General features: G+C 42.2%; 1 protein-coding gene across 5 annotated transcripts; it reads left to right on the plus strand.

The window, feature by feature from the left end:
* ZNF502 (zinc finger protein 502) lies at positions 1 to 22,710 on the plus strand. Of its 5 annotated transcripts, XM_032867809.1 has the most exons (5): positions 1 to 83; positions 8,869 to 8,982; positions 9,522 to 10,331; positions 19,426 to 19,500; positions 22,651 to 22,710. In XM_032867809.1, the coding sequence occupies exons 2-5, from the start codon at positions 8,928 to 8,930 to the stop codon at positions 22,686 to 22,688; spliced, it is 978 nt and encodes a 325-aa protein (XP_032723700.1). In that variant the 5' UTR covers positions 1 to 83; positions 8,869 to 8,927; the 3' UTR covers positions 22,689 to 22,710. The 5 variants fall into 5 exon arrangements, with proteins under 5 accessions (XP_032723700.1, XP_032723695.1, XP_032723699.1 ...); XM_032867804.1 differs by lacking the exons at positions 19,426 to 19,500; positions 22,651 to 22,710 and having other exon boundaries at positions 9,522 to 12,168; XM_032867805.1 differs by lacking the exons at positions 1 to 83; positions 19,426 to 19,500; positions 22,651 to 22,710 and adding an exon at positions 127 to 771 and having other exon boundaries at positions 9,522 to 12,168.
* Positions 22,711 to 23,014: the final 304 nt, after the last annotated feature.

Consider the following 23,014-nt stretch of genomic DNA (forward strand, 5'->3'; position numbering starts at 1 on the left):
GGGGAGGGGAAGCCCGTGCCCTGGGCCTGCGCGCACCTGTGGGACCATAGTCGCCACCCTGCGGGGAGCCCCCGGACCTCACGGTGAGCGGGCGGGGCTTCAGGGAGGGGAAAGGAGTGGCTCCAGGCGCCTTCGGCTGGGACGGCTGGCGGGAGGCTTCTCTACGAAGCCTGCACCGGCCCCGCGCTCCCTCGGATTGCTGTCTGCGCGTGCGGCCCGGAACTCCCAGCGGCTGTCGCATAGGGCCCGGCACAGAGCTGGCGTCTAAGAAGATGGTGGCGGGAATGAACGAATGAGTGATGACTGAGTGATGGATAGATGACCAAGAGCTAGGACCCGCGTTCGGAAACGAAGTCCCGGGGTTCAGAGTTCTCGGTTTGGATACCACCTGCTCCCCCGCCATTAGTCCTGCTGCTCAGAAACTTTTTTAGGGACCGTCGTACTAGGACCCGGCAGTAGTGTAGAGCGCACTAGGTGGCGAGTCTCGAGTCTCTTGAGTTATGTAATTCCTGAGGACACAGAGGCTGTTTCTTCATTTCTAAAGTTGGACTGTCTAGTAGTCCTTGCCTGCCTTTCTGTACAAAGTTCAGTTGACAGCATGTCTGGGATAGCACGTATGGAAACGTGATTGTTTTGCAACGGAATTTTACTATGCGAAACTTGCCAAATAGTACTCAGAGCTCGGGGGCAGGGCTACAGAATGAATGACGTTGGAGCCTGCCAAATGGGAAGATGCTTCCAGTCTAGCCGTGGAAGAAGATAGATATGTATGTAAGAAGATTTTTGTGATAATTTAAACTGTGCAAAAGAGCCCTGTTCGAAGCAGTTGGGCTCATCTATTTAACCCGCACAACTATTATCTGTAGTTTTTAATGAGGATATTGAGGTACGGAGAGAATAGATGACTGTCTAAGGAGGCATGGCCACTTAGTGACCCAAGGCTGCAGAAGAGAGAGATCTAGTGCGCTGCTGCGGCCTGGATGAGTATGTACTTTTGGCCAACCCACAAACCCAAGAAGGGCTTCAGAGAGGAGTACTTTTTTTGTTTTTTTTAAGATTTTATTTGTTTATTTGACAGAGATCACAAGTGGACAGAGAGGCAGGCAGAGAGAGAGAGAGAGAGAGAGAAGCAGGCTCCCTGCTGAGCAGAGAGCCCAATGCGGGGCTCAATCCCAGGACCCTGAGATCATGACCTGAGCTGAAGGCAGCGGCTTAACCCACTGAGCCACCCAGGCACCCTATTTCTTTAATTATAAAAGTAATACATGTTTATTTTTAGGGAAAGTGAAATATATAGACAGGTATAAAGGACAAAGGAAAGTAACCCATTAAATGTTATAGTCATCAATATGTTAAGATTTTGGTGGATTTCTTCTGTTCTTTGTGTCTTGTATATATCCATGTATTTTTTTCTTTAAAGATTTTATTTATTTGGTAGACAGAGATCACAAGTAGGCAGAGAGGCAGGCAGAGAGAGAGGAGGAAGCAGGCTCCCTGTGGAGCAGAGAGCCCTATGTGGGGCTCGATCCCAGGACCCTGGGATCATGACCTGAGCCGAAGGCAGAGGCTTTAACCCACTGAGCCTCCCAGGCACCCCAATATATCCATGTATTAATAATAGTTCCTGTTTATTGAATGTTTGCTTAGTGCTGATGTGTGTATGCATATTTTTTATTTTAGTGTTTTATATTCTGTTTTAACAACCTGTATTTTCTCATCGATATTGTTTGAAAGCATTTTTTTTAAAGATTTTATTTATTTATTTCACAGAGAGAGATCACAAGCAGGCAGAGAGGCAGGCAGAGAGAGAGATAGAGGAGGAAGCAGGTTCTCTGCTGAGCAGAGAGCCCGATGCAGGACTCGATCCCAGGACCCTGAGATCATGACCTGAGCCGAAGGCAGAGGCTTAACCCACTGAGCCACCCAGGCGCCCCGAAAGCATTTTTTTTTTTTTTTTTAAGCTAAGGAACTCTAAGCGAAGGAAAAGGTGTAATTCATTCATTAAAAGGGTGTTTAAAGAAGCAAATCCTCCCACAAAACTACCTCTTGTATTAAGGATGTAAAAGATCTCAATATATACATTCATCCTGTTGCCTCACACTGCAAGGCTGAGGGTTAGTTGTGCAGCTCACCAAAATGATCTTTTTAAGGTCTTTTTTCCAGAGTATAGCTCTTATATTAACAACCATTACATCTACATATTAAGACAGATTGTTCCAATTAGTCATTGAGGTCCAAGTTTTTGAGGGCTGTTAATATGTACATGAGCCATCACTGTTGCAGAGTTAAAAGGTGTGCCTTTGGGAACTTTGGATTATTAGTTTCATTCACGAACTAAGGCAGGAGCCCTGAGAATTACGTGCTTCATTTCTCTGCACATTCATTGACTAGAAGGTCCTCCAGTGCCCATACACAAAAGTTTTGTGAAGATTCCAGATCCTTCTCTCTGCTCCAGCCTCATCCCGTCCCAGAGCAGTAATCATTGAGAATCAGTCTTCTTCTGTAAGCATTGAGAATCAGACATTTTGATAGCACTGGAAATTTTGCCAACAAGACATACAAGTCCCTTGACTTCATGATACCTCAGAGACCAGGAGAGTGAGTCTCAACCAGAATTTACATCAAAATCAAGCAGGCATTTAAATAATTTTTCCAAAATAAAATTTACATAATTTTCACTTTTTCCTTTTTATTTATGATTCTGGTATTGTTAGTATTCAGTATTATATTTGTTTCAGGTGTACGATATAGTGATTCAGCAATTATCTGCATGATTCAGTGATCATCGCAAGTGTACACTATAATTCCCCTCACCTCTTTTACCCATTCCCCCCATCCCCTCCCCTCTGATAACCATCAGTTCTCTGTAGTTAAGAGTCTGTTTCTTGCTTTAGCTCTTTTTCTCTCCTTTTTTTTTTTTTTTGCTTGTTCCTTTTTTCTTAATCCCACATTGATTTCTTAAATCCCACATCTGAGTGAAGTCATACGGTGTTTGTCTTTCCCTGACTTATTTCACTTAACATTATACTTTCTAGCTCCATCCATGTTTTTGCAAATGGCAAGGTTTCATTCTTTTTTATGGCCGAATAATATTTCATTGTGTGTGTATATCACATCTACTTTATCCATTCATCTGTTGCTGGATACAGGCTGTTTCCACAATTTGGTTATTGTAAATAATGCTGCAGTAAACAGGGGTGCATGTATCCCTTTGAATTAGTGTTTTTGTATTTTTTGGGTAAATACACAGTAATGTGATTATTGGATGGTAAGGTAGTTCTATTTTTAACATTTTGAGGAACCTCCACACTGTTTTCTACAGTGACTGCATCAGTTGGCATTCCCATTAACAGTGCACAAGTGTTCCTTTTCCTCCACATAGTCTTCAACTTTTGTGTCTTGTGTTTTTGATTTTGTATTCTCCTGCTTTAACATACTGTATTTTCCAATGAATATTTTTTGAAAATTTTTTGAAAATCATTACAAAAGCTATCATATTGCTGTGCTATCAACATTTATTTGCTTGTTTTACAATTATAGTAACAGTGTGATCTTTGTACATACATTTCTGTGTTCATCTCTGATCGTATTTTTTCACTTAAAAAAAAAATCTGATTACAGAAGCTGTTTATTCCTACAGGAAAACTTTGAAACATTACGCAAAGATAGGCCCTAACATAAAAGGTTGCCATAATCCTTTCCTTCAGAGATGGTCATGGTCAACGATTTGAAACGTATTCTTGAGATTAGAGTTAGTTTTTAAAAAAGAAAGCATAAAAAAAAAAGAAAGCATGCTTTAACATACATATATATGATGTACTTGAAGTCCTCCATTTTCTTTTCATTTACATAGAGATAAGTATTTTTCCAAATGATCACATATTTTCATTTTAGTTATCTTAATGTCTATATATATATATATATATATATATATACATATATATATATATATATAATTTCCACCAAGAGGAAGTACCATAATTTCCTAAGCCTCAGTGTCCACTGGTAGGAAGATTGTGTTTTCTAGCAACATTGCAGGGTAATTTTTTTATAGGTAACAAAGGAGTTCAGCTTTTTTCTTCTGTGGGAAATTACTTTTTCTTTTTCTTTCTTTCTTTTTTTTTTTTTTTTTTTAAGTAGGCTCCACATTCAGCATGGAGCCCAGTTTGCGGTTTGTAGTCAGGGCCTTGAGATCAAGATTCAAGCTGAGATCAAAAGTCAGACACTTGGGGCGCCTGGGTGGCTCAGTGGGTTAAGCCTCTGCCTTCGGCTCAGGTCATGATCTCAGGGTCCTGGGATCGAGCCCCACATTGGGCTCTCTGCTCAGCGGGGAACCTGCTTCCCTTCCCCTCTCTCTGTCTGCTTCTCTGCCTACTTGTGATCTCTGTCTGTCAAATAAATAAATAAAAATTAAAAAAAAAAAAAAGTCAGACACTTAACTGACTGAGCCACCCAGATACCCTGGGAAGTTGCTTCTTTTTTCTTTTTCTTTTTTTTTTTAAGATTTTATTTATTTACTTGAGAGAGAGATAGTGAGAGAGAGCATGAGCAAGGAGAAGGTCAGAGGGAGAAGCAGACTCCCCATGGAGCTGGAAGCCCGATGTGGGACTCGATCCCGGGACTCTGGGATCATGACCTGAGCCAGACAGTCGTCCAACCAACTGAGCCACCCAGGCGTCCCGGAAGTTGCTTCTTTATGAAAAAGTTCTAATAGTAGAATTACTAGATCAAAGAATATAGGCATTTTATAGGCATCCTGATGATTTTGAGAATCTTCTGAGATACATGTAGGTGTTGTATATACTTAGTATTCTTTTCTGAGTTCCTATACTTATAAAATGATGATCCCAGGATTCCAACTGCAACTCAACCTACAATTTTAAAACCTGATGTATATTGCCAAATTATCTCTAGAAGGATGGTACTAGTTTACATTCCCACCGCTTGTGTATGAGAAGCTCTCTTTCCCCATACCTTTGTCAGTGTTGACTTTTAACACTTAAAAGAAAATTTCTAATTTGATATAAAAATAGATTCTTTATTCTTTCGGTTTCCAATTCTTTGATTGCCACCAAGATGGAACTTTGTTTTGATGTTTATTGGCCTTTTGTAATTTTGCTGTATACGTTGTATATCTCATTGTTTTATGAGTTTTTCTTTTTTCCTTACTTTTCATTCTATTTTTCAAAGATCTTATTTATTTATTTATTTATTTATTTATTTATTTATTTGAGAGAGAGCGTGAATGAGTACACAAGCAGGTGGAGCAGCAGGCAGAGAAAGAGGGAGAAGCAGACTCCCCACTGAGCAGGGAGCCTGACGTGGGGCTCCATCCCAGGACTCTGGCATCACGACCTGAGCCAAAGGCACACAGTTAACTGATTAAGCCACCCAGGTGCCCCTTTCCTTACTCTTTAATAAGAAGTGTTTTATCTATTAGGTGCATCTACTTACTCCTTGATGTATAAATCAAAAATACTTTTCCTAGGGACGCCTGGGTGGCTCAGTTGGTTAAGCAGCTGTCTTCAGCTCAGGTCATGATCCCAGCGTCCTGGGATCGAGTCCCACATCGGGCTCCTTGCTCATCAGGGAGCCTGCCTGCTTCTCCCTCTGCCTCTGCCTGCCATTCTGTCTGCCTGTGCTTGCTCTCTCTCCCTCTGTCTCTCTGACAAATAAATAAAATCTTTAAAAAAAAAATACTTTTCCTAGATTGTCTGTCATTTAATTTTATTTGTATTTTGGATAGAGAGATTGTTGTCTTTCTGTGACCAGACTTACCCAGTTTTGTCCTTTGTGGTTTGTGTTTTTTTGCATGTTGCTTAGAAAAGCCTATCCTATCCCTAAAGTCAATTATTTCTTAGTATTTTATTTTGTGATTTCATTTTTTATATTTAAACCTTTAACTAGTTTAGATTTATTTTGGTATGTGGTGTGAGGTAGGAATCTCACTAAGTGTTTTTTTCCAGGTAGTTAAGCAACAGTTCCAAAATAATTTATAAATACTTAATTTTTTATGACTAGGGATGCTAATTTTATCACATATTAAATTCTTTTATTTCTCTCAGGGGATTAGGAATCTCTAAAATCAAAAGCCAGAGTTAAATTTCCTTTTAATATGTAAAGTTGTTGTTGAGGTTTTCCTAGCCACACTCCTTTGATTTTTTTTTTTTTTTTAATTTGACAGACAGAGATCATAAGGAGGTGGAGAGGCAGGCAGAGAGAGGGAGAGGAGGAAGCAGACTCCCCACTGAGCAGAGAGCCCGATGTAGGGCATGATCCCAGGACCCTGGGATCATGACCTGAACTGAAGGCAGAGGCTTAACCCACTGAGCCACCCATGCGCCCCTCCTTTGATGTTTTTATCTGTTACTTACAGAATGGTAGTTACTCTCTTCATGACACCTCTCTCCTCTATTCCAGATATGTATGCCTACTTTCTCTTTGGGTATTTGAAAACCAAATATATCTTTTTTCTCCCTAAACCAGTGTTCTCCTTCTCTGTAAAGGTTGCTGTCATCACTCAAGCCCCAAAACAGCAAATTATCTTGACTTCTCCCCCTCCCTCACACCTCCACCCAGTATTCATCCAATCCTGTGGATTCTGTCTCTTAGTTGGTCCAGTCTACCTACTGGACTGCTGAAACAATCTCCCAGTGGGGCCTTCCAGCCTTCACCTTGCCTCCCCACCTTACACCATTCATACACAGTGTCCCTCTTTGCTATGGGCAGAAGGATGTGTTTTTTTGTTAACAGCAGAAACGCTCATGTCACTTTTTTCCCCCCAAACCTTTTCATATTCCTTTATGGCTTTCTACTCACTTAAAATAGTTCACAGGTTGTATTTGATCTGGCTTTTGCTTGCTTCAGTCTTCATGTCTTATTTTTGGTGCTTAATACTTTGTCTAACTGGATCTTTTTCATATTTCCAAAGTACTGAGCTCATTTCCTTTTGTATATTGTTTCATATCTCTGGTCTATTCTTTTCTATCTTCACCTGTTTCCTATTTACCTTTTTTTTTTCCAGGAAGGCTTTCTTGCTGAGACTACATTAGGTCCCCATTTCTCTACATTCCCGCATCCCATATTTCCACTTTTATAATTTCCATAATTGTAACTACACTTTAATGTCATTGTCCCAACTGTAATGTAAGTTCTAGGCAGGAGGGGGCGTGTCTGACTTTGTCCACTAACTCTGATTATACTGAAACCCTACTCTACTAAATGATTTTCTGTATGATTGTGTGGTGGGTTCCTTTTACGCTTAGAGGTTGGGGAGGGGCAGAGGGAGACGGAGACAGAGGATCTTAAGCAGCCTCCACTTTGGGCTGGATGCGGGACTCCATCCCACAACCCTGAGATCATGATCTGAATTGAAATCGAGTTGGATGCTTAACCCACTGAGCCACCCGGGAGCCTCCCAGATAGGATCCTCCTAAACCTTTAAAACTCAACACAGAGGCGCAGACTTTGATGAGAAGCCCATAGTGCCAGCCTTATTACGTATGTACTTCAGCAGACTCATGCTATTCTAATTACCTTCTGAGCTCTTGATTATGGTAAAATCATCTTTCTGTCTTCCTTTTTCCTTGAAATAATGCTGCTGATTCTGCTTCTCAATTCAGGGTTATATGGAGAGATATTTTTGGATGAACAGTTGTGATTTAACATTCCAAACTTCAGAATCTCTGTATTATTTTTTTGTAACTTTCTTGTAAGTCAAAAATTATTTCACAGTATAAGTGTTTTTTGTTTTGTTTTGTTTTTAAAGTAGGTTCCGCACCTAGCATGGAGCCCAATGTGGGGCTTGAACTCATGACCCTGAGATCAAGACCTGAGCTGAGATCAGGAGTCGGATGCTTAACTGCCTGAGCCACCCGGGCGCCTCTTTTTTCTTTTTTAAACTGCAGCCTACACTCTTTTTTTTTTTTTTTAAATATTTTATTTATTTATTTGACAGACAGAGATCACAAGTAGGCAGAGAGGCAGGCAGAGAGACAGGGGGAAGCAGAGAGCCCGAAGCGGGGCTCAATCCCAGGACCCTGGGATCATGATCTGAGCCGAAGGCAGAGTCTTTAGCCCACTGAGCCACCCTGGTGTCCCTGCAGCCTATACTCTTAACGTTGAGCTGTGCCTGAAGAAAAACTGTTTAGTTGATCTGACATCTAGAAGACTGGGCAGTCAATGTATCTCTAAGTTGTACAAATAGAGTTCCCTAACTACTGTCCAGCTCCTTGGCAGATAGTGAAGATGGGTGGACCAAACTTATTGCATTAGCCTTGCTATGAGTCCACTTCCCCGTGCAACTTCTTTTTTTTTTTTTTTTTTTAAGATTTTATTTATTTGAGAGAGAGAGAGAGAGAGTAAAAACCGGGGAGGGGCAGAGGGAGAGGGAGAAGCAGATTCCATGCTTAGCAGGGAGCCTGATGCAGGGCTTGATCCCAGGACCCAAGGACCATGACCTGAGCCAAAATCAAGAGGCGGATGCTTAACCAACTGAGCCACCCATATGTCCCTACCAATGCAACTTTTGATTGTGTTCATTGGCCTTTCATATTGATTGTTGTATAAAGACATGAATACTTCTATCTACTTGATAGGTAGCTTTATCATTATAAATGGCATTCTGATTTATCCATCCAGCACTTGAGTGTTTGCTGATCTATCATTCTGGCTATCACTTTTTACACAGCTGACAAATGGAATTGGTGAAGCTAGGAGGCTGGAAGCCAACCGTGTGGTCACACTGCTATCTGAACAGATGTTGTGTGAATTATTAGATAGTATCCCCAGGCAACAATTCTTTGTCCTTTTCCTGTTTACTGGGACAGTGATATCCCCTTCCCCACCTTTTTTCCCCCCTATGAGCAGGGCTCCCAGTTTTCCAACTCTGAAGTGTTTTCCAGTCAAAACAAAGAGAAGGTTTGTGGATGTTGAATATGCAAGGAGCTGAAGAGAGAGCGCTTGGAAGAGAGGTTTGTCCAGGTGAGTGAGTAAGGAAAAAACCAGTGGGAGAAAAAGCAGGGCTTTGGAAATTTTACAAGAGAAACTGATTGAAACTCAGGAAATATAATTATCCTCCTTTTAGGGATGTTGGAGGGCAGATGTGGGTGAGCATCTCTAGGGGCCAACTTTTCCCCAATATTCATTTTGTCTCATTTCCAGCATTTGCTTTTACATTCATTCTCCCACTGTCCACTCTGGATACAAACCACCCATGTTTCTTCTTTGACCTAATCCTAGCTTTCTGCTGTTTGTTATTTTCCCTTTATTTGTATTGTCTCTGGTTCTGTGGCTTCCTAAATGTCTGTAAGTGCCCATTCCATGGGGTTCCTTATTAATGGTGAACTCCACCCTGATACAGATCTCTTCTAGCACTTGTAATTGAGTTATGTGCTCTACTTGCTTTTATTGGGCCTTGTTTATATGCCAGTATTGACATATGTTAGAGTTAGGCCCCTGTAACCTCAGGAGCTTCCATTCTGTCCTGTGTAAGAAATACCCACTCTGATGTTTTCTTTCAGGTTTGATGGAAAAGTCTGTTCCAGAGGAGGATGTCTCTGAAATTGATTCACCAGGGAGAGTAGCAAAGAGATTACCAGAGGATGCAAACCAGGGTTCTGTATTTGAAAAAAAATACACGTGTGAAAGCATGAAGGAAAACCCTTCTGGAGAGGTTCCCAGACCATGCCTTTTCCAGGAAGGAGGTTTTGAGGAAATAACTTTTATCCACAAGGAAGCATCTCCTGAAACAATTAGCCAAGAATATGATTTTGAGAGAAGCTTGCTCTTGACCTCCAGCTTTGTTACACATCTCAGGGTTTCTACAGAAGAGAGCCTACATCAGTGGGAGACAAGTAGTATACACACTGATGAGATTTCAGACCAAAGTAAATGCCCAGCTCTCTCTACTCAGAAAAAGTCTTGGGAATGTAATGAATGTGGAAAAACTTTTACTCAGAGCTCATCCCTTACCCAGCATCAGAGGACTCATACTGGAGAGAGACCCTATGCATGTGAGGAATGTGGGAAAGCTTTTAGTCGCAGTTCCTTCCTCGTTCAGCATCAAAGAATTCACACCGGAGTAAAACCATATGGATGTGAGCAGTGTGGGAAAACATTTCGATGTCGATCATTTCTTACTCAGCATCAGAGAATCCATACTGGAGAGAAACCTTATAAATGTAATGAATGTGGGAATTCCTTCCGCAATCATTCGCATCTCACTGAACATCAGAGAATTCACACTGGAGAGAAACCGTACAAATGTAATAGATGTGGGAAGGCATTCAATCAGAACACACACCTCATTCATCATCAGAGGATTCACACTGGTGAGAAACCTTATTTATGCAATGAATGTGGCTCTTCTTTTCGCAAACATTCAAATCTCACACAACATCAGAGAATTCACACTGGGGATAAACCCCATAAATGTGATGAGTGTGGGAAAACTTTCCAAACAAAGGCAAACCTCTCTCAGCATCAGAGAATTCATACTGGAGAGAAACCCTATAAATGTAAGGAGTGTGGCAAAGCCTTTTGTCAGAGCCCATCCCTTATTAAACACCAGAGAATTCATACTGGAGAAAAACCCTATAAATGTAAGGAATGTGGCAAAGCTTTTACTCAGAGTACCCCACTCACTAAGCATCAGAGAATTCATACAGGGGAGAGACCCTACAAATGCAGTGAATGTGGTAAAGCCTTCATTCAGAGCATTTGCCTCATTCGGCATCAGAGAAGTCACACTGGAGAAAAACCCTATAAATGCAATGAATGTGGGAAGGGCTTTAATCAGAATACCTGCCTCACTCAGCATATGAGAATTCATACTGGAGAGAAACCCTATAAATGTAAAGAATGTGGGAAGGCCTTTGCCCATAGCTCATCTCTTACTGAACATCACAGAACTCACACTGGTGAGAAGCTCTATAAATGTAGTGAATGTGAGAAAACTTTCCGCAAGTATGCACACCTTAGTGAACATTACAGGATTCATACTGGTGAGAAGCCTTACGAATGCATTGAATGTGGAAAATTCTTCAGACATAGTTCAGTCCTTTTCAGACATCAGAAACTTCACAATGGTGAATAACCCTGGCATTCAGGTTGTGATAGCTTCTCTAGAGAGTGGCTGGGAATCTGGCTGGGGGCAGTGGGGCAGGCAGAGTTCTGGAGGGAAGGATGAAGGAACACCGACTGTTATACTCGGAAGAGTATTTCCACTTATGGAGGCAGGAGCTTGGAGAATGTAGAGCCTACTCCAGCTGGACATCTGGGAATATAGGGTAGAAAGGAATTTCTTGCTTTTTGGATAAATCCTGGCTATCTACCACTCCTCCTTCCCCTTGTGACTCTCATGACTTTAGGGGCCATTTGTTAAGTTAGCACCTGTGTTTCCCTTACTGCATTCCTGCCCCACCTTCCCAACTTGTGACCTGTGTTCTCTGGCCAGTAGGCTGAGGTGCTTTTCCAAATATTCAGTGTGCATGTGGAAGCAATTCTGAGGTAGTGCTAAGTAGCCTTCTGATATCTGAGAACATGCCATCTATTAGAAGCCGTCTCATGAAGGGGCATTGGAAATAAGGGAAAACGAATCCTTACTCATTCATTCAACAAATAAGGGGATATGTGGCAAGAACTGGGCTGATGTCTACAGGTAGTTCGTGAAGAAGGCTTTTATCAGGGTAAGAGAGATCTTTCCTGATCCTTTCAAGCTGGAAGGCAATTTGGGGCCAAAAAGGAAGTAGGAGGTCAAGAGAAACTTAACGTTCAATGGTGCCAGTTTGTGGGAAGAGAGTCAGATCTGCTCAGAGGGTCAGGAAGAGGAAGGGCCAACCTTTGTCCCAGAGGAACACTCACCCATGAGGAAAATGGTTTGCGCTAGGCTGCTGGTGCTGAGGCTCAGAGCAGGAAGTCTGTGAGCAGGTGGCCTACATATCCCAGCCCTGGACTACGGTGTACACCTGTCTCATAAGTTTGCCTGGGCCACTGGTTTGTAGGGTCCAGGGGAGAGAGACCCACCAGGGTTAACTATGTCCAAACAACTGTTAATTGATGTTTAGGGAGGAGAAACCATTAGTGAAGAGAGCAGTCAGCTTTTTAGGTTGGCCGGAGTTGGGGCAGCTGGACTAGTCCCTAAGAGAGTGTTGGTCATTGTAGCAGGGAGGGCTATGTTTCAAGTAATTATGCCGTTGGAGGCTTCAACAAATTTGTTAGATTTCAAATACTCCTGTTTTTATTGGAACTATCTTATTCTTGGATATTTACCCTTCCCTGCAGATTAGGAGTATCTAGGGAAAGACTTTCATGGAATACATTTGGAAAGTATTCTACCTCTTTTTCAAGTCCCTGAGTATTGAGATAGTACAGTTTGCCACTATGATGGTGTTTTATTCTTTTAAGAAAAAGGGCATGGTTTCCCCCTTTATTTCCTTATTCCCTTTCATGTTCTTTACTGCCACCCAAAGTTTGAGCTCTGAGAGCTTAGGTGAGGATCACCTTTCACGGCTATTTGGAATAGTTTCTATGCCCTGAAGCTTATATCGTTTTTAAAATAATGACTGTTAAAAAAACAAAGCTGATTCTGGAATGGTTGGTTATTTAGAACTCAGCATTAATTTTTTTCCAGAACAGCTGTCTTGTAAGCAGTGGTATTAATTACCATTAAGCTATTAATGAGCTATTAATTACCATTAATAGGAACATGGCAGAAACAGCACTCTCTCCCTCTGCAGCTGTGAAGATTCTATTCCCAAAACCTGCCACAGGGCAGTTCATAACCGAGTAAATTAATACCCTATGGACAAAAATAACCCTGTTAGAATTTTATGCTCGTGAAAAAATTATAGTACTTAAAGGAGATACTGATGTATTTGTACTTTCTTTTTTTTTTTTTAAGATTTTATTTATTTATTTGAGAGAGAGAGAACATGAGAAGGGAGAGGGTCAGAGGGAGAAGCAGACTCCCTGCCAAGCAGGGAGCCCGATGCGGGACTCGATCCCGGGACTCCAGGATCATGACCTGAGCCGAAGGCAGTCACTTAACCAACTGAGCCACCCAGGCACCCGTATTTGTACTTTCTAAATGAAAATGACACTAGAGAATCCATTGCTGGCCCATAGGAAATATTCAATAAATATTTGTTGAATTAATATATTTTAATCAACCTGTATCCACCAGAAACTTTAGCAACTTCCTGGTATGTAGGTATTTAGCGTAATATTTATACAGTACTGTCTTTAGAGTTCTTGAGTTGAGATTAGAGAGAGTTGGGAGAGTTTTCTTAAGGAAGAAATGGGACCTCTAAGGATGAACGATACCTCCAAGGTCTTGTTTGGAGATTTTATAAAAATCCAAAAATGTCTTAATACTCAGGTTAAGAGTCTGATACCATTTCCACTTCCTGGGAAAACAGGAAGGAAGAGAATTTGTCATCTTGCTTCTGTCCTCATCCTGTAGTCTCACACTGTCAAATATTTGTTCTCAGTTTTCTCTCAATTACTGGACAGCCAAGTGCCCAGTCACTCCAGCGCCAAATCTTGGAATTGTTCTCGGTCAGTCTTTTACTCAGTCCTCATATCCAAGCAACCACTGTATCCTGCTTATATCCCCAAGTCTGGAAGCCATCTCCACCGCTATTGCTTTAGTCCACATCCTAGTTTATTTCCTAGACCATTTTCCTACTTTCCCAGTCAGTCTTCCAGTTGCCTGCCCCATGAGGCCATCTTCCACATTTCTTCTGGATGGGCTTTGCAAAGCACAACTGGAAGCTCTGTTATCTCAGAATATCTGAGCCCCTTAGAAGGCATCTAAAGCTCCTCCACACGCACAAACAATAAAAAAAAAATAAATAAATAGAGCTCTTCCAGGGGTCCATGCCTACATTATCCCTCTCAGCTACCTTCCCTGCATTGCACACTTCCGTAGTGTAAATTCCTGTGATTCTGTATCATTGCTGGCCTCAACTTTGGTGCCTCTTGCACAGCCTCTTCCTGTGGCCTCGATTGCCTGCCTGCCTTCTGCTTGCCTGGAAAGCTCCCATGAGTCACTTAGGAATATGTTCATGCAACACCTGCTTTGAAGCTGTCTCTGACCTCACATGTTTTTTATTTCGGTATTTTGACACTTTCATTTTATTTATGTTCCATTGTAGTGGCTAGTTTCCAAATCTTTCTCTTCCCACTGAACTGTCAGCTCTGTCAAAGCAGGGGCCCTGTGATACTTATTCATCTTTGTATCCACAGTCCCTGGCACTTCAAATTTGCTCAGTAAATATTTGTTGAGCTCAACTAAAATACCTAAGTCAGTCACTTCTCCACGCCTGCCTACAGGTTGTGACTTTAGGTCCACAGCTGCCAGCAGAAGGGAGGTATGGAGAGGATATGAGTGTGTCCATGAAGTGTTTGCCAGGTGCAAGCATTCCGAATCTTTCCTCAAGATACAGATTGTGTGGTTATATTAAGCAGAGGGTCCCTTAAGAAAAAGTAATATTTTGTACAAAACAAAACCCTTGTGTTAAAAATGAGCTATTTAAATGTCGCATCACAGTTTAACAAAGTACTTTCAGATATGTTGATGTCAGCATCACCAGGAGGAGGCAAATGCTTGCATCTGTAGAAGCAGAACCATGTCAGCTGGAATAACCCTGAAATAAGGAGCAGGAGCTGCATACTGATGCTGGTGTAGCAGGAGAGCTTTTGAGTTTAGCAGTGCCAGTGTGGAAGCACTACCTGAGCTCACAGCTTTCCTTGGCTCCAGATGATAAAGAACTGGAATGTGGTGCTCATTCTCAGTGTGCTGAAACTTAACTTGTGATTTCACAAGGACATGGGATGAGGCCACATCAGATCCTCAGAACAACAGTAGAGAAAACAGGTGGTTGTACTTGCCCAAGGTCACACAGGTAGTAAGTGACATGTGAAATTTTAAACTCCCATGTCCTTTCTCACTTTTCCTTCAGATTTCTCTTTATTGGTCATACCTCTGCTCCATGATTCCTCTTTAGTTGTGTTTATTATAGATTTGACTGCATAGGACTCCAATCTTGCCGTGCTTGTGAGGATGGGAGGAGCTCATTTTAAGATTTTATCTTTAAGTAATTTCTACACTCAACATGGGGCTTAAACTCAAAACCCTTAAATCAAGAGTCCTGTGCTCTACCAGCTGAGCCAGCCAGGCAACCCTGGGAGCTCATTTTAAATCAAAAAGCTTTTTTGCCCTCAGACTTTCCAGTGTGTGAATGTGAGAAATAAATTGGTTTCACATTTTCATTTCACCTTTCTGCCTACTTAATGCAGAAGTCTAGCTTTGACTCCAGGTGGCTTCAGTTTCACTCCCCTTGAGCTACTGGCCACTGCAGGGCTAAGGTCACTTTAATTTTGTGGAATGTTTTTGGTGTCCCCTCTTCCCCTGCCCACCCCCTCACTGCCTCCCCATCCATTTCCCACCTCAGTGAAAGAAGCTCAGCCCAAATTGTGTTAAGTCCCAGACTAATGTTTCTAGTAAATTGCTCTACTTAGGGTACCCCACTCTAGAGTTAGTTCCTACACAGCAGAGCCTGCTGATATGTATTCTTTGAAGCTTAAAAGTTAGGGAAAAAATTATTAGACCTAGGCTCTTTGGCCTGTGAGATGTTAGGGCTTGGCGGGGGGGTGCATTGGACAGGACGAACTTGCTATCTGATTCCAAAGAAGTGCTGAGAATGTGACTCTTGGTAAAAAGCAAGGTGAGCTCAACATTACTGTTTCCTGTCATGTCAGCTGACAGTTCTACGAAGGGTCCTCTTTTAGCTGAAGAGGGTTAATAATGGCCTTAATCTGGAGCATCTACACTCCTAATTTCAGCCTCCTAAAGGGACTTCATTTTGTTAAACCAGCCAGTCTAGAAGTTTAAGCAGATAACTTCTCTGCTGCATCTCATTCATTTTTTTCAAGGGTTTGCTGAGGGCTCCTTATGAATTGTACAGTAGCGATATGGTAAGCAGACAACCATATTTCTCACAGCGTGCACATCCGTAAGAATTCCTGGAAGTGGATCAGGTACCCTGCTACTCATGCCTTCATCCCAGGAACACACTGTCAAAAGGAGCCTGTATGTGCAAGTATTCCCTGCGCGAGTCTCAGCAAGATCTGAAGTTTTGCAGCAGTGGGGATGAGGGCCTTGAGGGCTGGCAAAGTCCCTTGAAGCCAATGCAGAGGACTGGAGCTGGAATTTGCGGAGCATGACAGAACAAACATTTACTGAACTTTTTAAAGATGTTGGAACGTCTTAGTAATTACACACATTAAGCCCATTTAATCTTTATGATAACCTTTGAAGTTCGGTACCATTATTTATTTAGGTTCTCTAAGTCAGGAAACAGGTACAGAGAAATAACTTGCCCAAGTTTACACGCTGATAATCTGGGACTTAAGGTAAAAACAGAGCTCTTATGTTCTCAGGGCCAGTTGTCGAACAAAAGCTAAAGCAGAGGGTGTTTGGGGTTCCTGTGAAGAAACCAGTTTTCTGGCAGGTGAGAATGTAAGGAAGGTTAAGCCAGCTTTGTGAAACCTTTGGGAAGACCTCCAAAAGGCAGTGATGTGGAAGAGTTTTTACAAAGATCCATGTGGCCAGGTTGCAGAATGAACAGTAAGAGCGACTTGTGGTCGGCCACGAGTCTCCAGTTCGGTTTCCTTACTCTGGGAAGGAGCGCGGTGAGGTGGGTTTGCGGGCTGTTTCTGCAGCAGCATCTGCGGCGTCGGGCTGAACCCCCAGCTCTGGGCGGGGGAGGAAGCACCGAGATGAAGCCGTTCCCGCCTTCCTAGAGAGGAGACCACAGTGTTCTGACCGCGGCGCGAGCTGCTGACGTCACGCCGGCGCGGCGGGGACTGGCTCCGAGCTGCACGGGGTCTCCCCGACGCCCGAGTGCAGCAAGGTGTGGCGGAAGGCCTGCGGGAAGCGCTCTGTGTGTCGAGTCACCGTGCTAGAGTGCGACGGTCTGGTCTCCGAGCCCGGTTTGGTCTCGAATCCCGGGCTGGCCTGCGGCTGCTCCTCTTCCCGGGCGCGGGAATATTTGGAGCGAGGGGTCGGAGCCACCTGGCCCTGAAGAGGGAAGGGAGAAGCTTGTTGGAGAGCCCTGTTCTGGGAGTCGGGAGACCTGGGTTCCGTCTGTATGTACTTAAGGGAGGAAGTGAACTTCTGATTGCTTCAGTTGTCAGATTTCCAGAAGCCAATGCTATTCCTTGCTTTGCCACTTGACAAAGTTGCGCGGGTTGAATGACTATATGTGAGAGTTATCAACTTCCTTTAAGCTCTTGTCTAATAGCAACAGAATAGGTAATGTATGAAGACGTAGACTCAGTACTGTTATTACAGATACTATTATTGACGGCATTTTTCTAAATACTTCCCATGTATTTATGCATCATCACACCCCTATGAAATAGTTATTATCTACTCCATATAACATTTGAAAAAGGGCCTCAGAAAGGTTAGGTAACTTACCCAAGATCACTTGGCAAATAAATCTAGAACAGGGATTCAAACCCAGGGAGTTCTGGTCCCAGAGCCCATGCCATACTTCCAAGTTTACCGGAGGAAGACATGTAATCAGAGCATCAAAACAATGGGAAGGGTGGAACTGGAGGGTATTACGCTGAGCGAAATAAATCAATCAGAGAAAGACAATTATCATACAATCTCTCTGATATGAGGAATTTGAGAAGTAGGGCAGGGGGCTTGGGGGGCAAGGAAGGAAAAAATGAAACAAGATGGGATTGGGAGGGAGACAAACCTTAAGAGATAATCTCACAAAACAAACAGGGTTGCTGGGGGGTGGGGGACGGGTAGGGATAGGGTGGTTGGGTTATGGACATTGGGGAGGGTGAGTGCTGTGTAACTTGCAAGCCTGATGATGCACAGATCTGTATCCTGGGGCAAATAATACATTATATGTTAATTTTTAAAAAATGGGAAGTGCTACGGTAGAGCCACGTAAAATTCTTTGAGACTATAGAGGAGAAAGGGCCTTGGAAGTGAAGAATTATCCACCTATAAGATGTGTAGTGGTTCATATTTGAGCTGAATATTAAAGTTGAATATAAGTTTGAAAAGAAGTAGTTTGTTCAGTGAAAAACAGAGGGTTTCTAGTGGATTGGGATGGATTAGACTGGTTACCAGCCTTTTACTAGTGTTCAGAGGGAGTTCTTAAAAGCTTTCCTCCTAGGAGGGGGTCCTTAACATCTTCCAAAAGATTCCCCTATCCTTTCTTGGAGATTCTGCTTCACACAGATGTGGTCTTATTTTCCTGAAATTCCTCTACCTCTGGTTGTGGTAAGATTACTGTAGGGGAGTTTCCTTGATGTTGACTCAGCCTATTCTCAGAAGAGCTGACCTCCTTGTTTAACACATAGTACTTGACCAGTAGTATTTTTAAAATAAATGAATAACCATCCTCAATCAAAGATGGACTGAGGTTTTTGCTCTTTTCCTGTGTGTGGGTTTTTTTTTAAGATTTTATTTATTTGACAGAGATCACAAGTAGGCAGAGAGGCAGGTGGGGTGGGGGTGGGGGAAGCAGGCTCCCTGCTGAGCAGAGAGCCTGATGTGGGGCTCCATCCCAGGACCCTGGGATCATGACGTGAGCTGAAGGCAGAGGCTTGCACCCACTGAGCCACCCAGGCGCCCCTCCCATGTGTTTTTAGAATCAAAGGATCACAGAATGTTGGTACTAGTTTTCCACTTTCATTTCACAGGAACGAAAACAAATCACAGATAAGACCAAGTGACTAGCTTTAGGTCATTGAACACATTCAGAGCCCAGACTCAAACCTAGACTTCTTGACTCAGGCCAGTGTTTGTTCTAATGCCCTTTACCATAACCCAGTTTTTGACTTTTGAAGTCAATGGCTTTTCTAGTAGGTTTTTTTTTTTTTTTTGGGGGTGGGGGGTGCTTTGGCTCCAACTTTCTCTCTTGTGGAGGAAATTTTACCCCAGGATAGTCCTAAGGAGCACCTACCTGCTCCTTCTCTTTGTGCATTGTCAAGTCTCTTGGAAGACAACCCACTTACTGACTTTTGTCATTGGTGATAATTTTTTTTTTTTTCTTCAGATTTACTTATTTGAGAGAGTGCCTACTGCGGGGCAAAGGGAGAGGGATTGAGAGTCTTAAGCAGATGCCACACTGAGCTTGGAGGCCAATACAGGGCCTCACCGCCCTGAAATCACAACCTGAGCTGAAACCAAGAGTCGACCACTCACCCAACTATACCACCTAGGCACCCCATGGGTGATAGTCTTTTAAGAGAATAATGATATTCTTCATTCAGACTTAAAATAGTTATTTCGTTAGGGATTGGCTCTTCCTGAGTTCCTCTGAATTCAGAATAGGAAGGAAGTAGGCTGACAATTTATGGGTGCTTTTTTCTCCTCCCTCCATGCCTCAGATTCCTGCCCTTCCTCAAAAGAAGGCCCCAGGAGACAAACTAGTGTCGCTTGTGTTCCTCACAGCTTATCTCTGGGTAAGTGAAATCTAACTAGAGAGCCCAGGATGGGTTGTTACGGGGGCGCTCATTCCAAAGTGGTGGCAGATCTGTAGTGGGACCCACCAGTGGCCACTACACCTAAACCCTGCGGATTGAAAACGCAGAACCACCGGAAATGGCCCCACCTTATTAAAATCAGAGTGAGTATGGCCCATTGTGGAAGCAGGCAATGGAGTAACTGGTTATAGGACAGATCAGAGAATGTACTAATTTTATATCACATGTACTTAAATTGTAGCAAGAATAGCTCCCCCTGTGCAGTTACCTGGTAGCTACTCACTGAACTGCTAAGGGTAATGCCTGAATGGGGTAGCAGTCAGACATGGGAAACCTGGTAGTAAATTACTAGAAGACTTATAGCAAAGGTGATTTAAATGTTTCCTCAGGGGACGCCTGGGTGGCTCAGTTGGTTAAGCGGCTGCCTTCGGCTCAGGTCATGATCCCAGTGTCCTGGGATCGCGTCCCACATCGGGCTCCTTGCTCGGCAGGGAACCTGCTTCTCCCTCTGCCTCTGCCTGCCTCTCTGTCTGCCTGTGCTCGCTCGCTCGCTCTCTCTCCCTCTGTCCCTGACAAATAAGTAAATAAAATCTTTAAAAAATAAAATAAAATAAAATAAAATAAATGTTTCCTCAGAGAATATGAATGGGCTCCTGGCTCTGTTTGGAATAAAAGCCTAAGTAATAGCAATTTACCGGAGATCAGAAGGCAACACGGAGCCTGCGGATCTGTTAAATTCAGTAAGAACAGTACTTTATGAACTGGATTCTTAGGCTATGGGAATTCTATGAATAGATTGTGACCATTTATGGCCTGAAGAATTCAGTCTAGTTTAATATGTATGCATAATATATGTACATGTGTGTCCGTGAAGGTGTATATGCACTGGGAGATGCTTAGAAGAAAAGACTGTCAAAAAACTAACTGTATTTTCACACGGTGGTAGGATTTTAAGTAATCTCCTTTGTGGACTGTTTTTTAGAATGAGTATGCATTCTTTGTATGGCAAAAAAAACCCCAAACAAACCAAAAAGCAATTCTGAGAAACTAAAAATAAAGGAAATAAAAGCATGGTTAGAGTTTTGGTTTTATGTTTAGCTATTTAAACCACCTGGCATTAACTTTTGTACATACTGTATCTACACTGGAAGTTTATACAGAAGATAACCCAATATATTTAACAATCAGTGCAGTACAGTACTGCCTAATCAGATTGGTCTCTGACTGTAAACAATTTGTGCAGAAATACCATGTGTACCAACTAAGTCTTAGCCAGGGTAGATCTGTATGTACCAACAAGAAATTATCTTGAAGGCACATTCTTTAGTGGGGGGGAATAAAAGCAAATAGCACAAAAGAACCTATAGAATAATTTTATTTATGTAGAGAGAATCAAATGGTGTATGTATAAAAATATGTAGAAAGAAGACTGGAAAGGGGCATCTGGGTGGCTCTGCCTTTGGCTCAGGTTATGATCCCAGGGTCCTGGGATCGAGCCCCATATCAGGCTCTCTGCTCAGCGGTGAGCCTGCTTCCCCCTTTCTGCCTACTTGTGATCTCTGTCAAATAAATAAATAAAATCTTAAAAAAAAAAAAAAAAAGAAAAAAGACTGAATGAATATACTCCAAACTTAATGATAACCTCTGGGAGGGAAACGGGCTTTGTTTTGTTAGGGTGGGATGGTGATAAAAAAATGACTAAATTTATCCTATATCCTTCTGTAGTATCTAAATATTATAAAGTGAGGTTATATTTATGCATAACTTATATTAAAAAACTAAAATTAAAAGGGGCCTCAGAGAATCAGAATGTGTCAGTGTCTCTAGCACCATCCAGGGAAGACGTTTGGTGACCTGAATATCTGTTCTCAGATTCTGTGTGCCTTTTCTCAGAGCATCAGGGTTTCAAAGTCTGATGCCATTAAGATCATCTAAGTATTTCTCTTTCTCGAGTTCTAAGGAGTATCCTGATGACAGTGATTTGGTTCCTAATAGGTTTTTTTTTTTTTTTTTTTTTTAATGGAGAGAGTGTGTCAAGGAGCCGGACATTGAACATATAAATTTTTCATCGTAGATCAGTAAAGTATTTTCTACATCATTTTGTGAATTTGATTAGTGTGTATCAGATTCTGAAGCAATTCATTAGTATCAAAGGTGAGGGCCAGATTCTGGGAATCTCTTCCCCAAGGACCAACCCAATCCTACTTTTCCTGTAAATAAAACAATGATATCTTACTTTCTTTCAGTAAGCAGGGCTATAGTTTTCAAACCTAAAGATCTTCCAGTTGGACATAGCAGGAGAGCTACAGATGCTGTATGTTTTGGAGAGAGAGGTCCAAAGAGACACCTATCAAGGCGAGTGAATAGGAAGGTGTGATGGACCTAGTAAAAGTTACAGCCTGGATAGCTTTTAAAAAATTTTATTTATTTTTAGAGAGAGGAGAGGGGAAAGGGGCAGAGGGAAAGAGAATCTGAAGCAGAATCCCCACTGAGTGCGGAGCCCGATCCCAGGACCCTGAGCCAAAACCAAGAGTCAGACACTTCATCGACTGAGCCTCCTAAGCGCCCCACCTTTGAAATCTTAAAGAGAAACTTTGTCACTAGACAATGATGTAAATCTATACTTTCTCAAAAAGCATGAGCAAGATACTGCTTACAGGCAACCTAAGGAAATGTAATTACTTTTCACCTATTCTTTGAATAGACTGTAGGTAGGTAGTATTTTTCCATTAAAACTAATTTACCCAAGATTAGTGTACTTATCCTTTTTTTTTTTTAAAGATTTTATTTATTTATTTGACAGAGATCACAACTAGGCAGAGAGGCAGGCAGAGAGAGAGGAGGAAGCAGGGTCCCTGCTGAGCAGAGAGCCTGATGCAGGGCTCAATCCCAGGACCCTGGGACCATGACCTGTGCCAAAGGCAGAGGCTTTAACCCACTGAGCCACCCAGGTGCCCCAGTATACTTACCCCTTTCACATTCTACTATTTATCACTCTGGATGATCTAAATTACCTGGATCCATTTTTAGTACTTAAGTATTCCAGAATCAATCATAATAGGGAATTTTATAGATTTCCCAACATTTGTCACTACTTAAATCTCTTCTATTATCTAATTTTTTCTCCAGGTCACTGTGATCTATCTCAATTATTGAGAAGAGGATAAAGTAAAGATTCCACAATGCAGGTCCCCCGTTCTGCACAGAGGACATTTTCCTTCGTGATATTTTTTTCAAACAAGAAGATGAAGTCTGATGCAAGTGTTAAGTGACTTTTGGAAGACGTGCAGGGTCAGAAAACCTGGATGTCCAGGGTTTGTGTTTAGAGAAGGAAACATCCTGAAGAAGGAAGAGGGGTATCCTGTAGGAATGCCCGAAGGGACAATACACGCACACATAAACACCCAAAGCTTTCCCAGGACAGTGTTACTGTAACCATAACCATCTTTGAGAAAGTTCCTTGTAAGTGTCATGAATTTGAGAGACAGTTTCG

Source organism: Lontra canadensis, unplaced genomic scaffold (assembly GCF_010015895.1).
Source record: "Lontra canadensis isolate GAN:19392208 unplaced genomic scaffold, GSC_riverotter_1.0 scaffold35, whole genome shotgun sequence".
In the NCBI taxonomy this organism is placed as follows: domain Eukaryota; kingdom Metazoa; phylum Chordata; class Mammalia; order Carnivora; family Mustelidae; genus Lontra; species Lontra canadensis.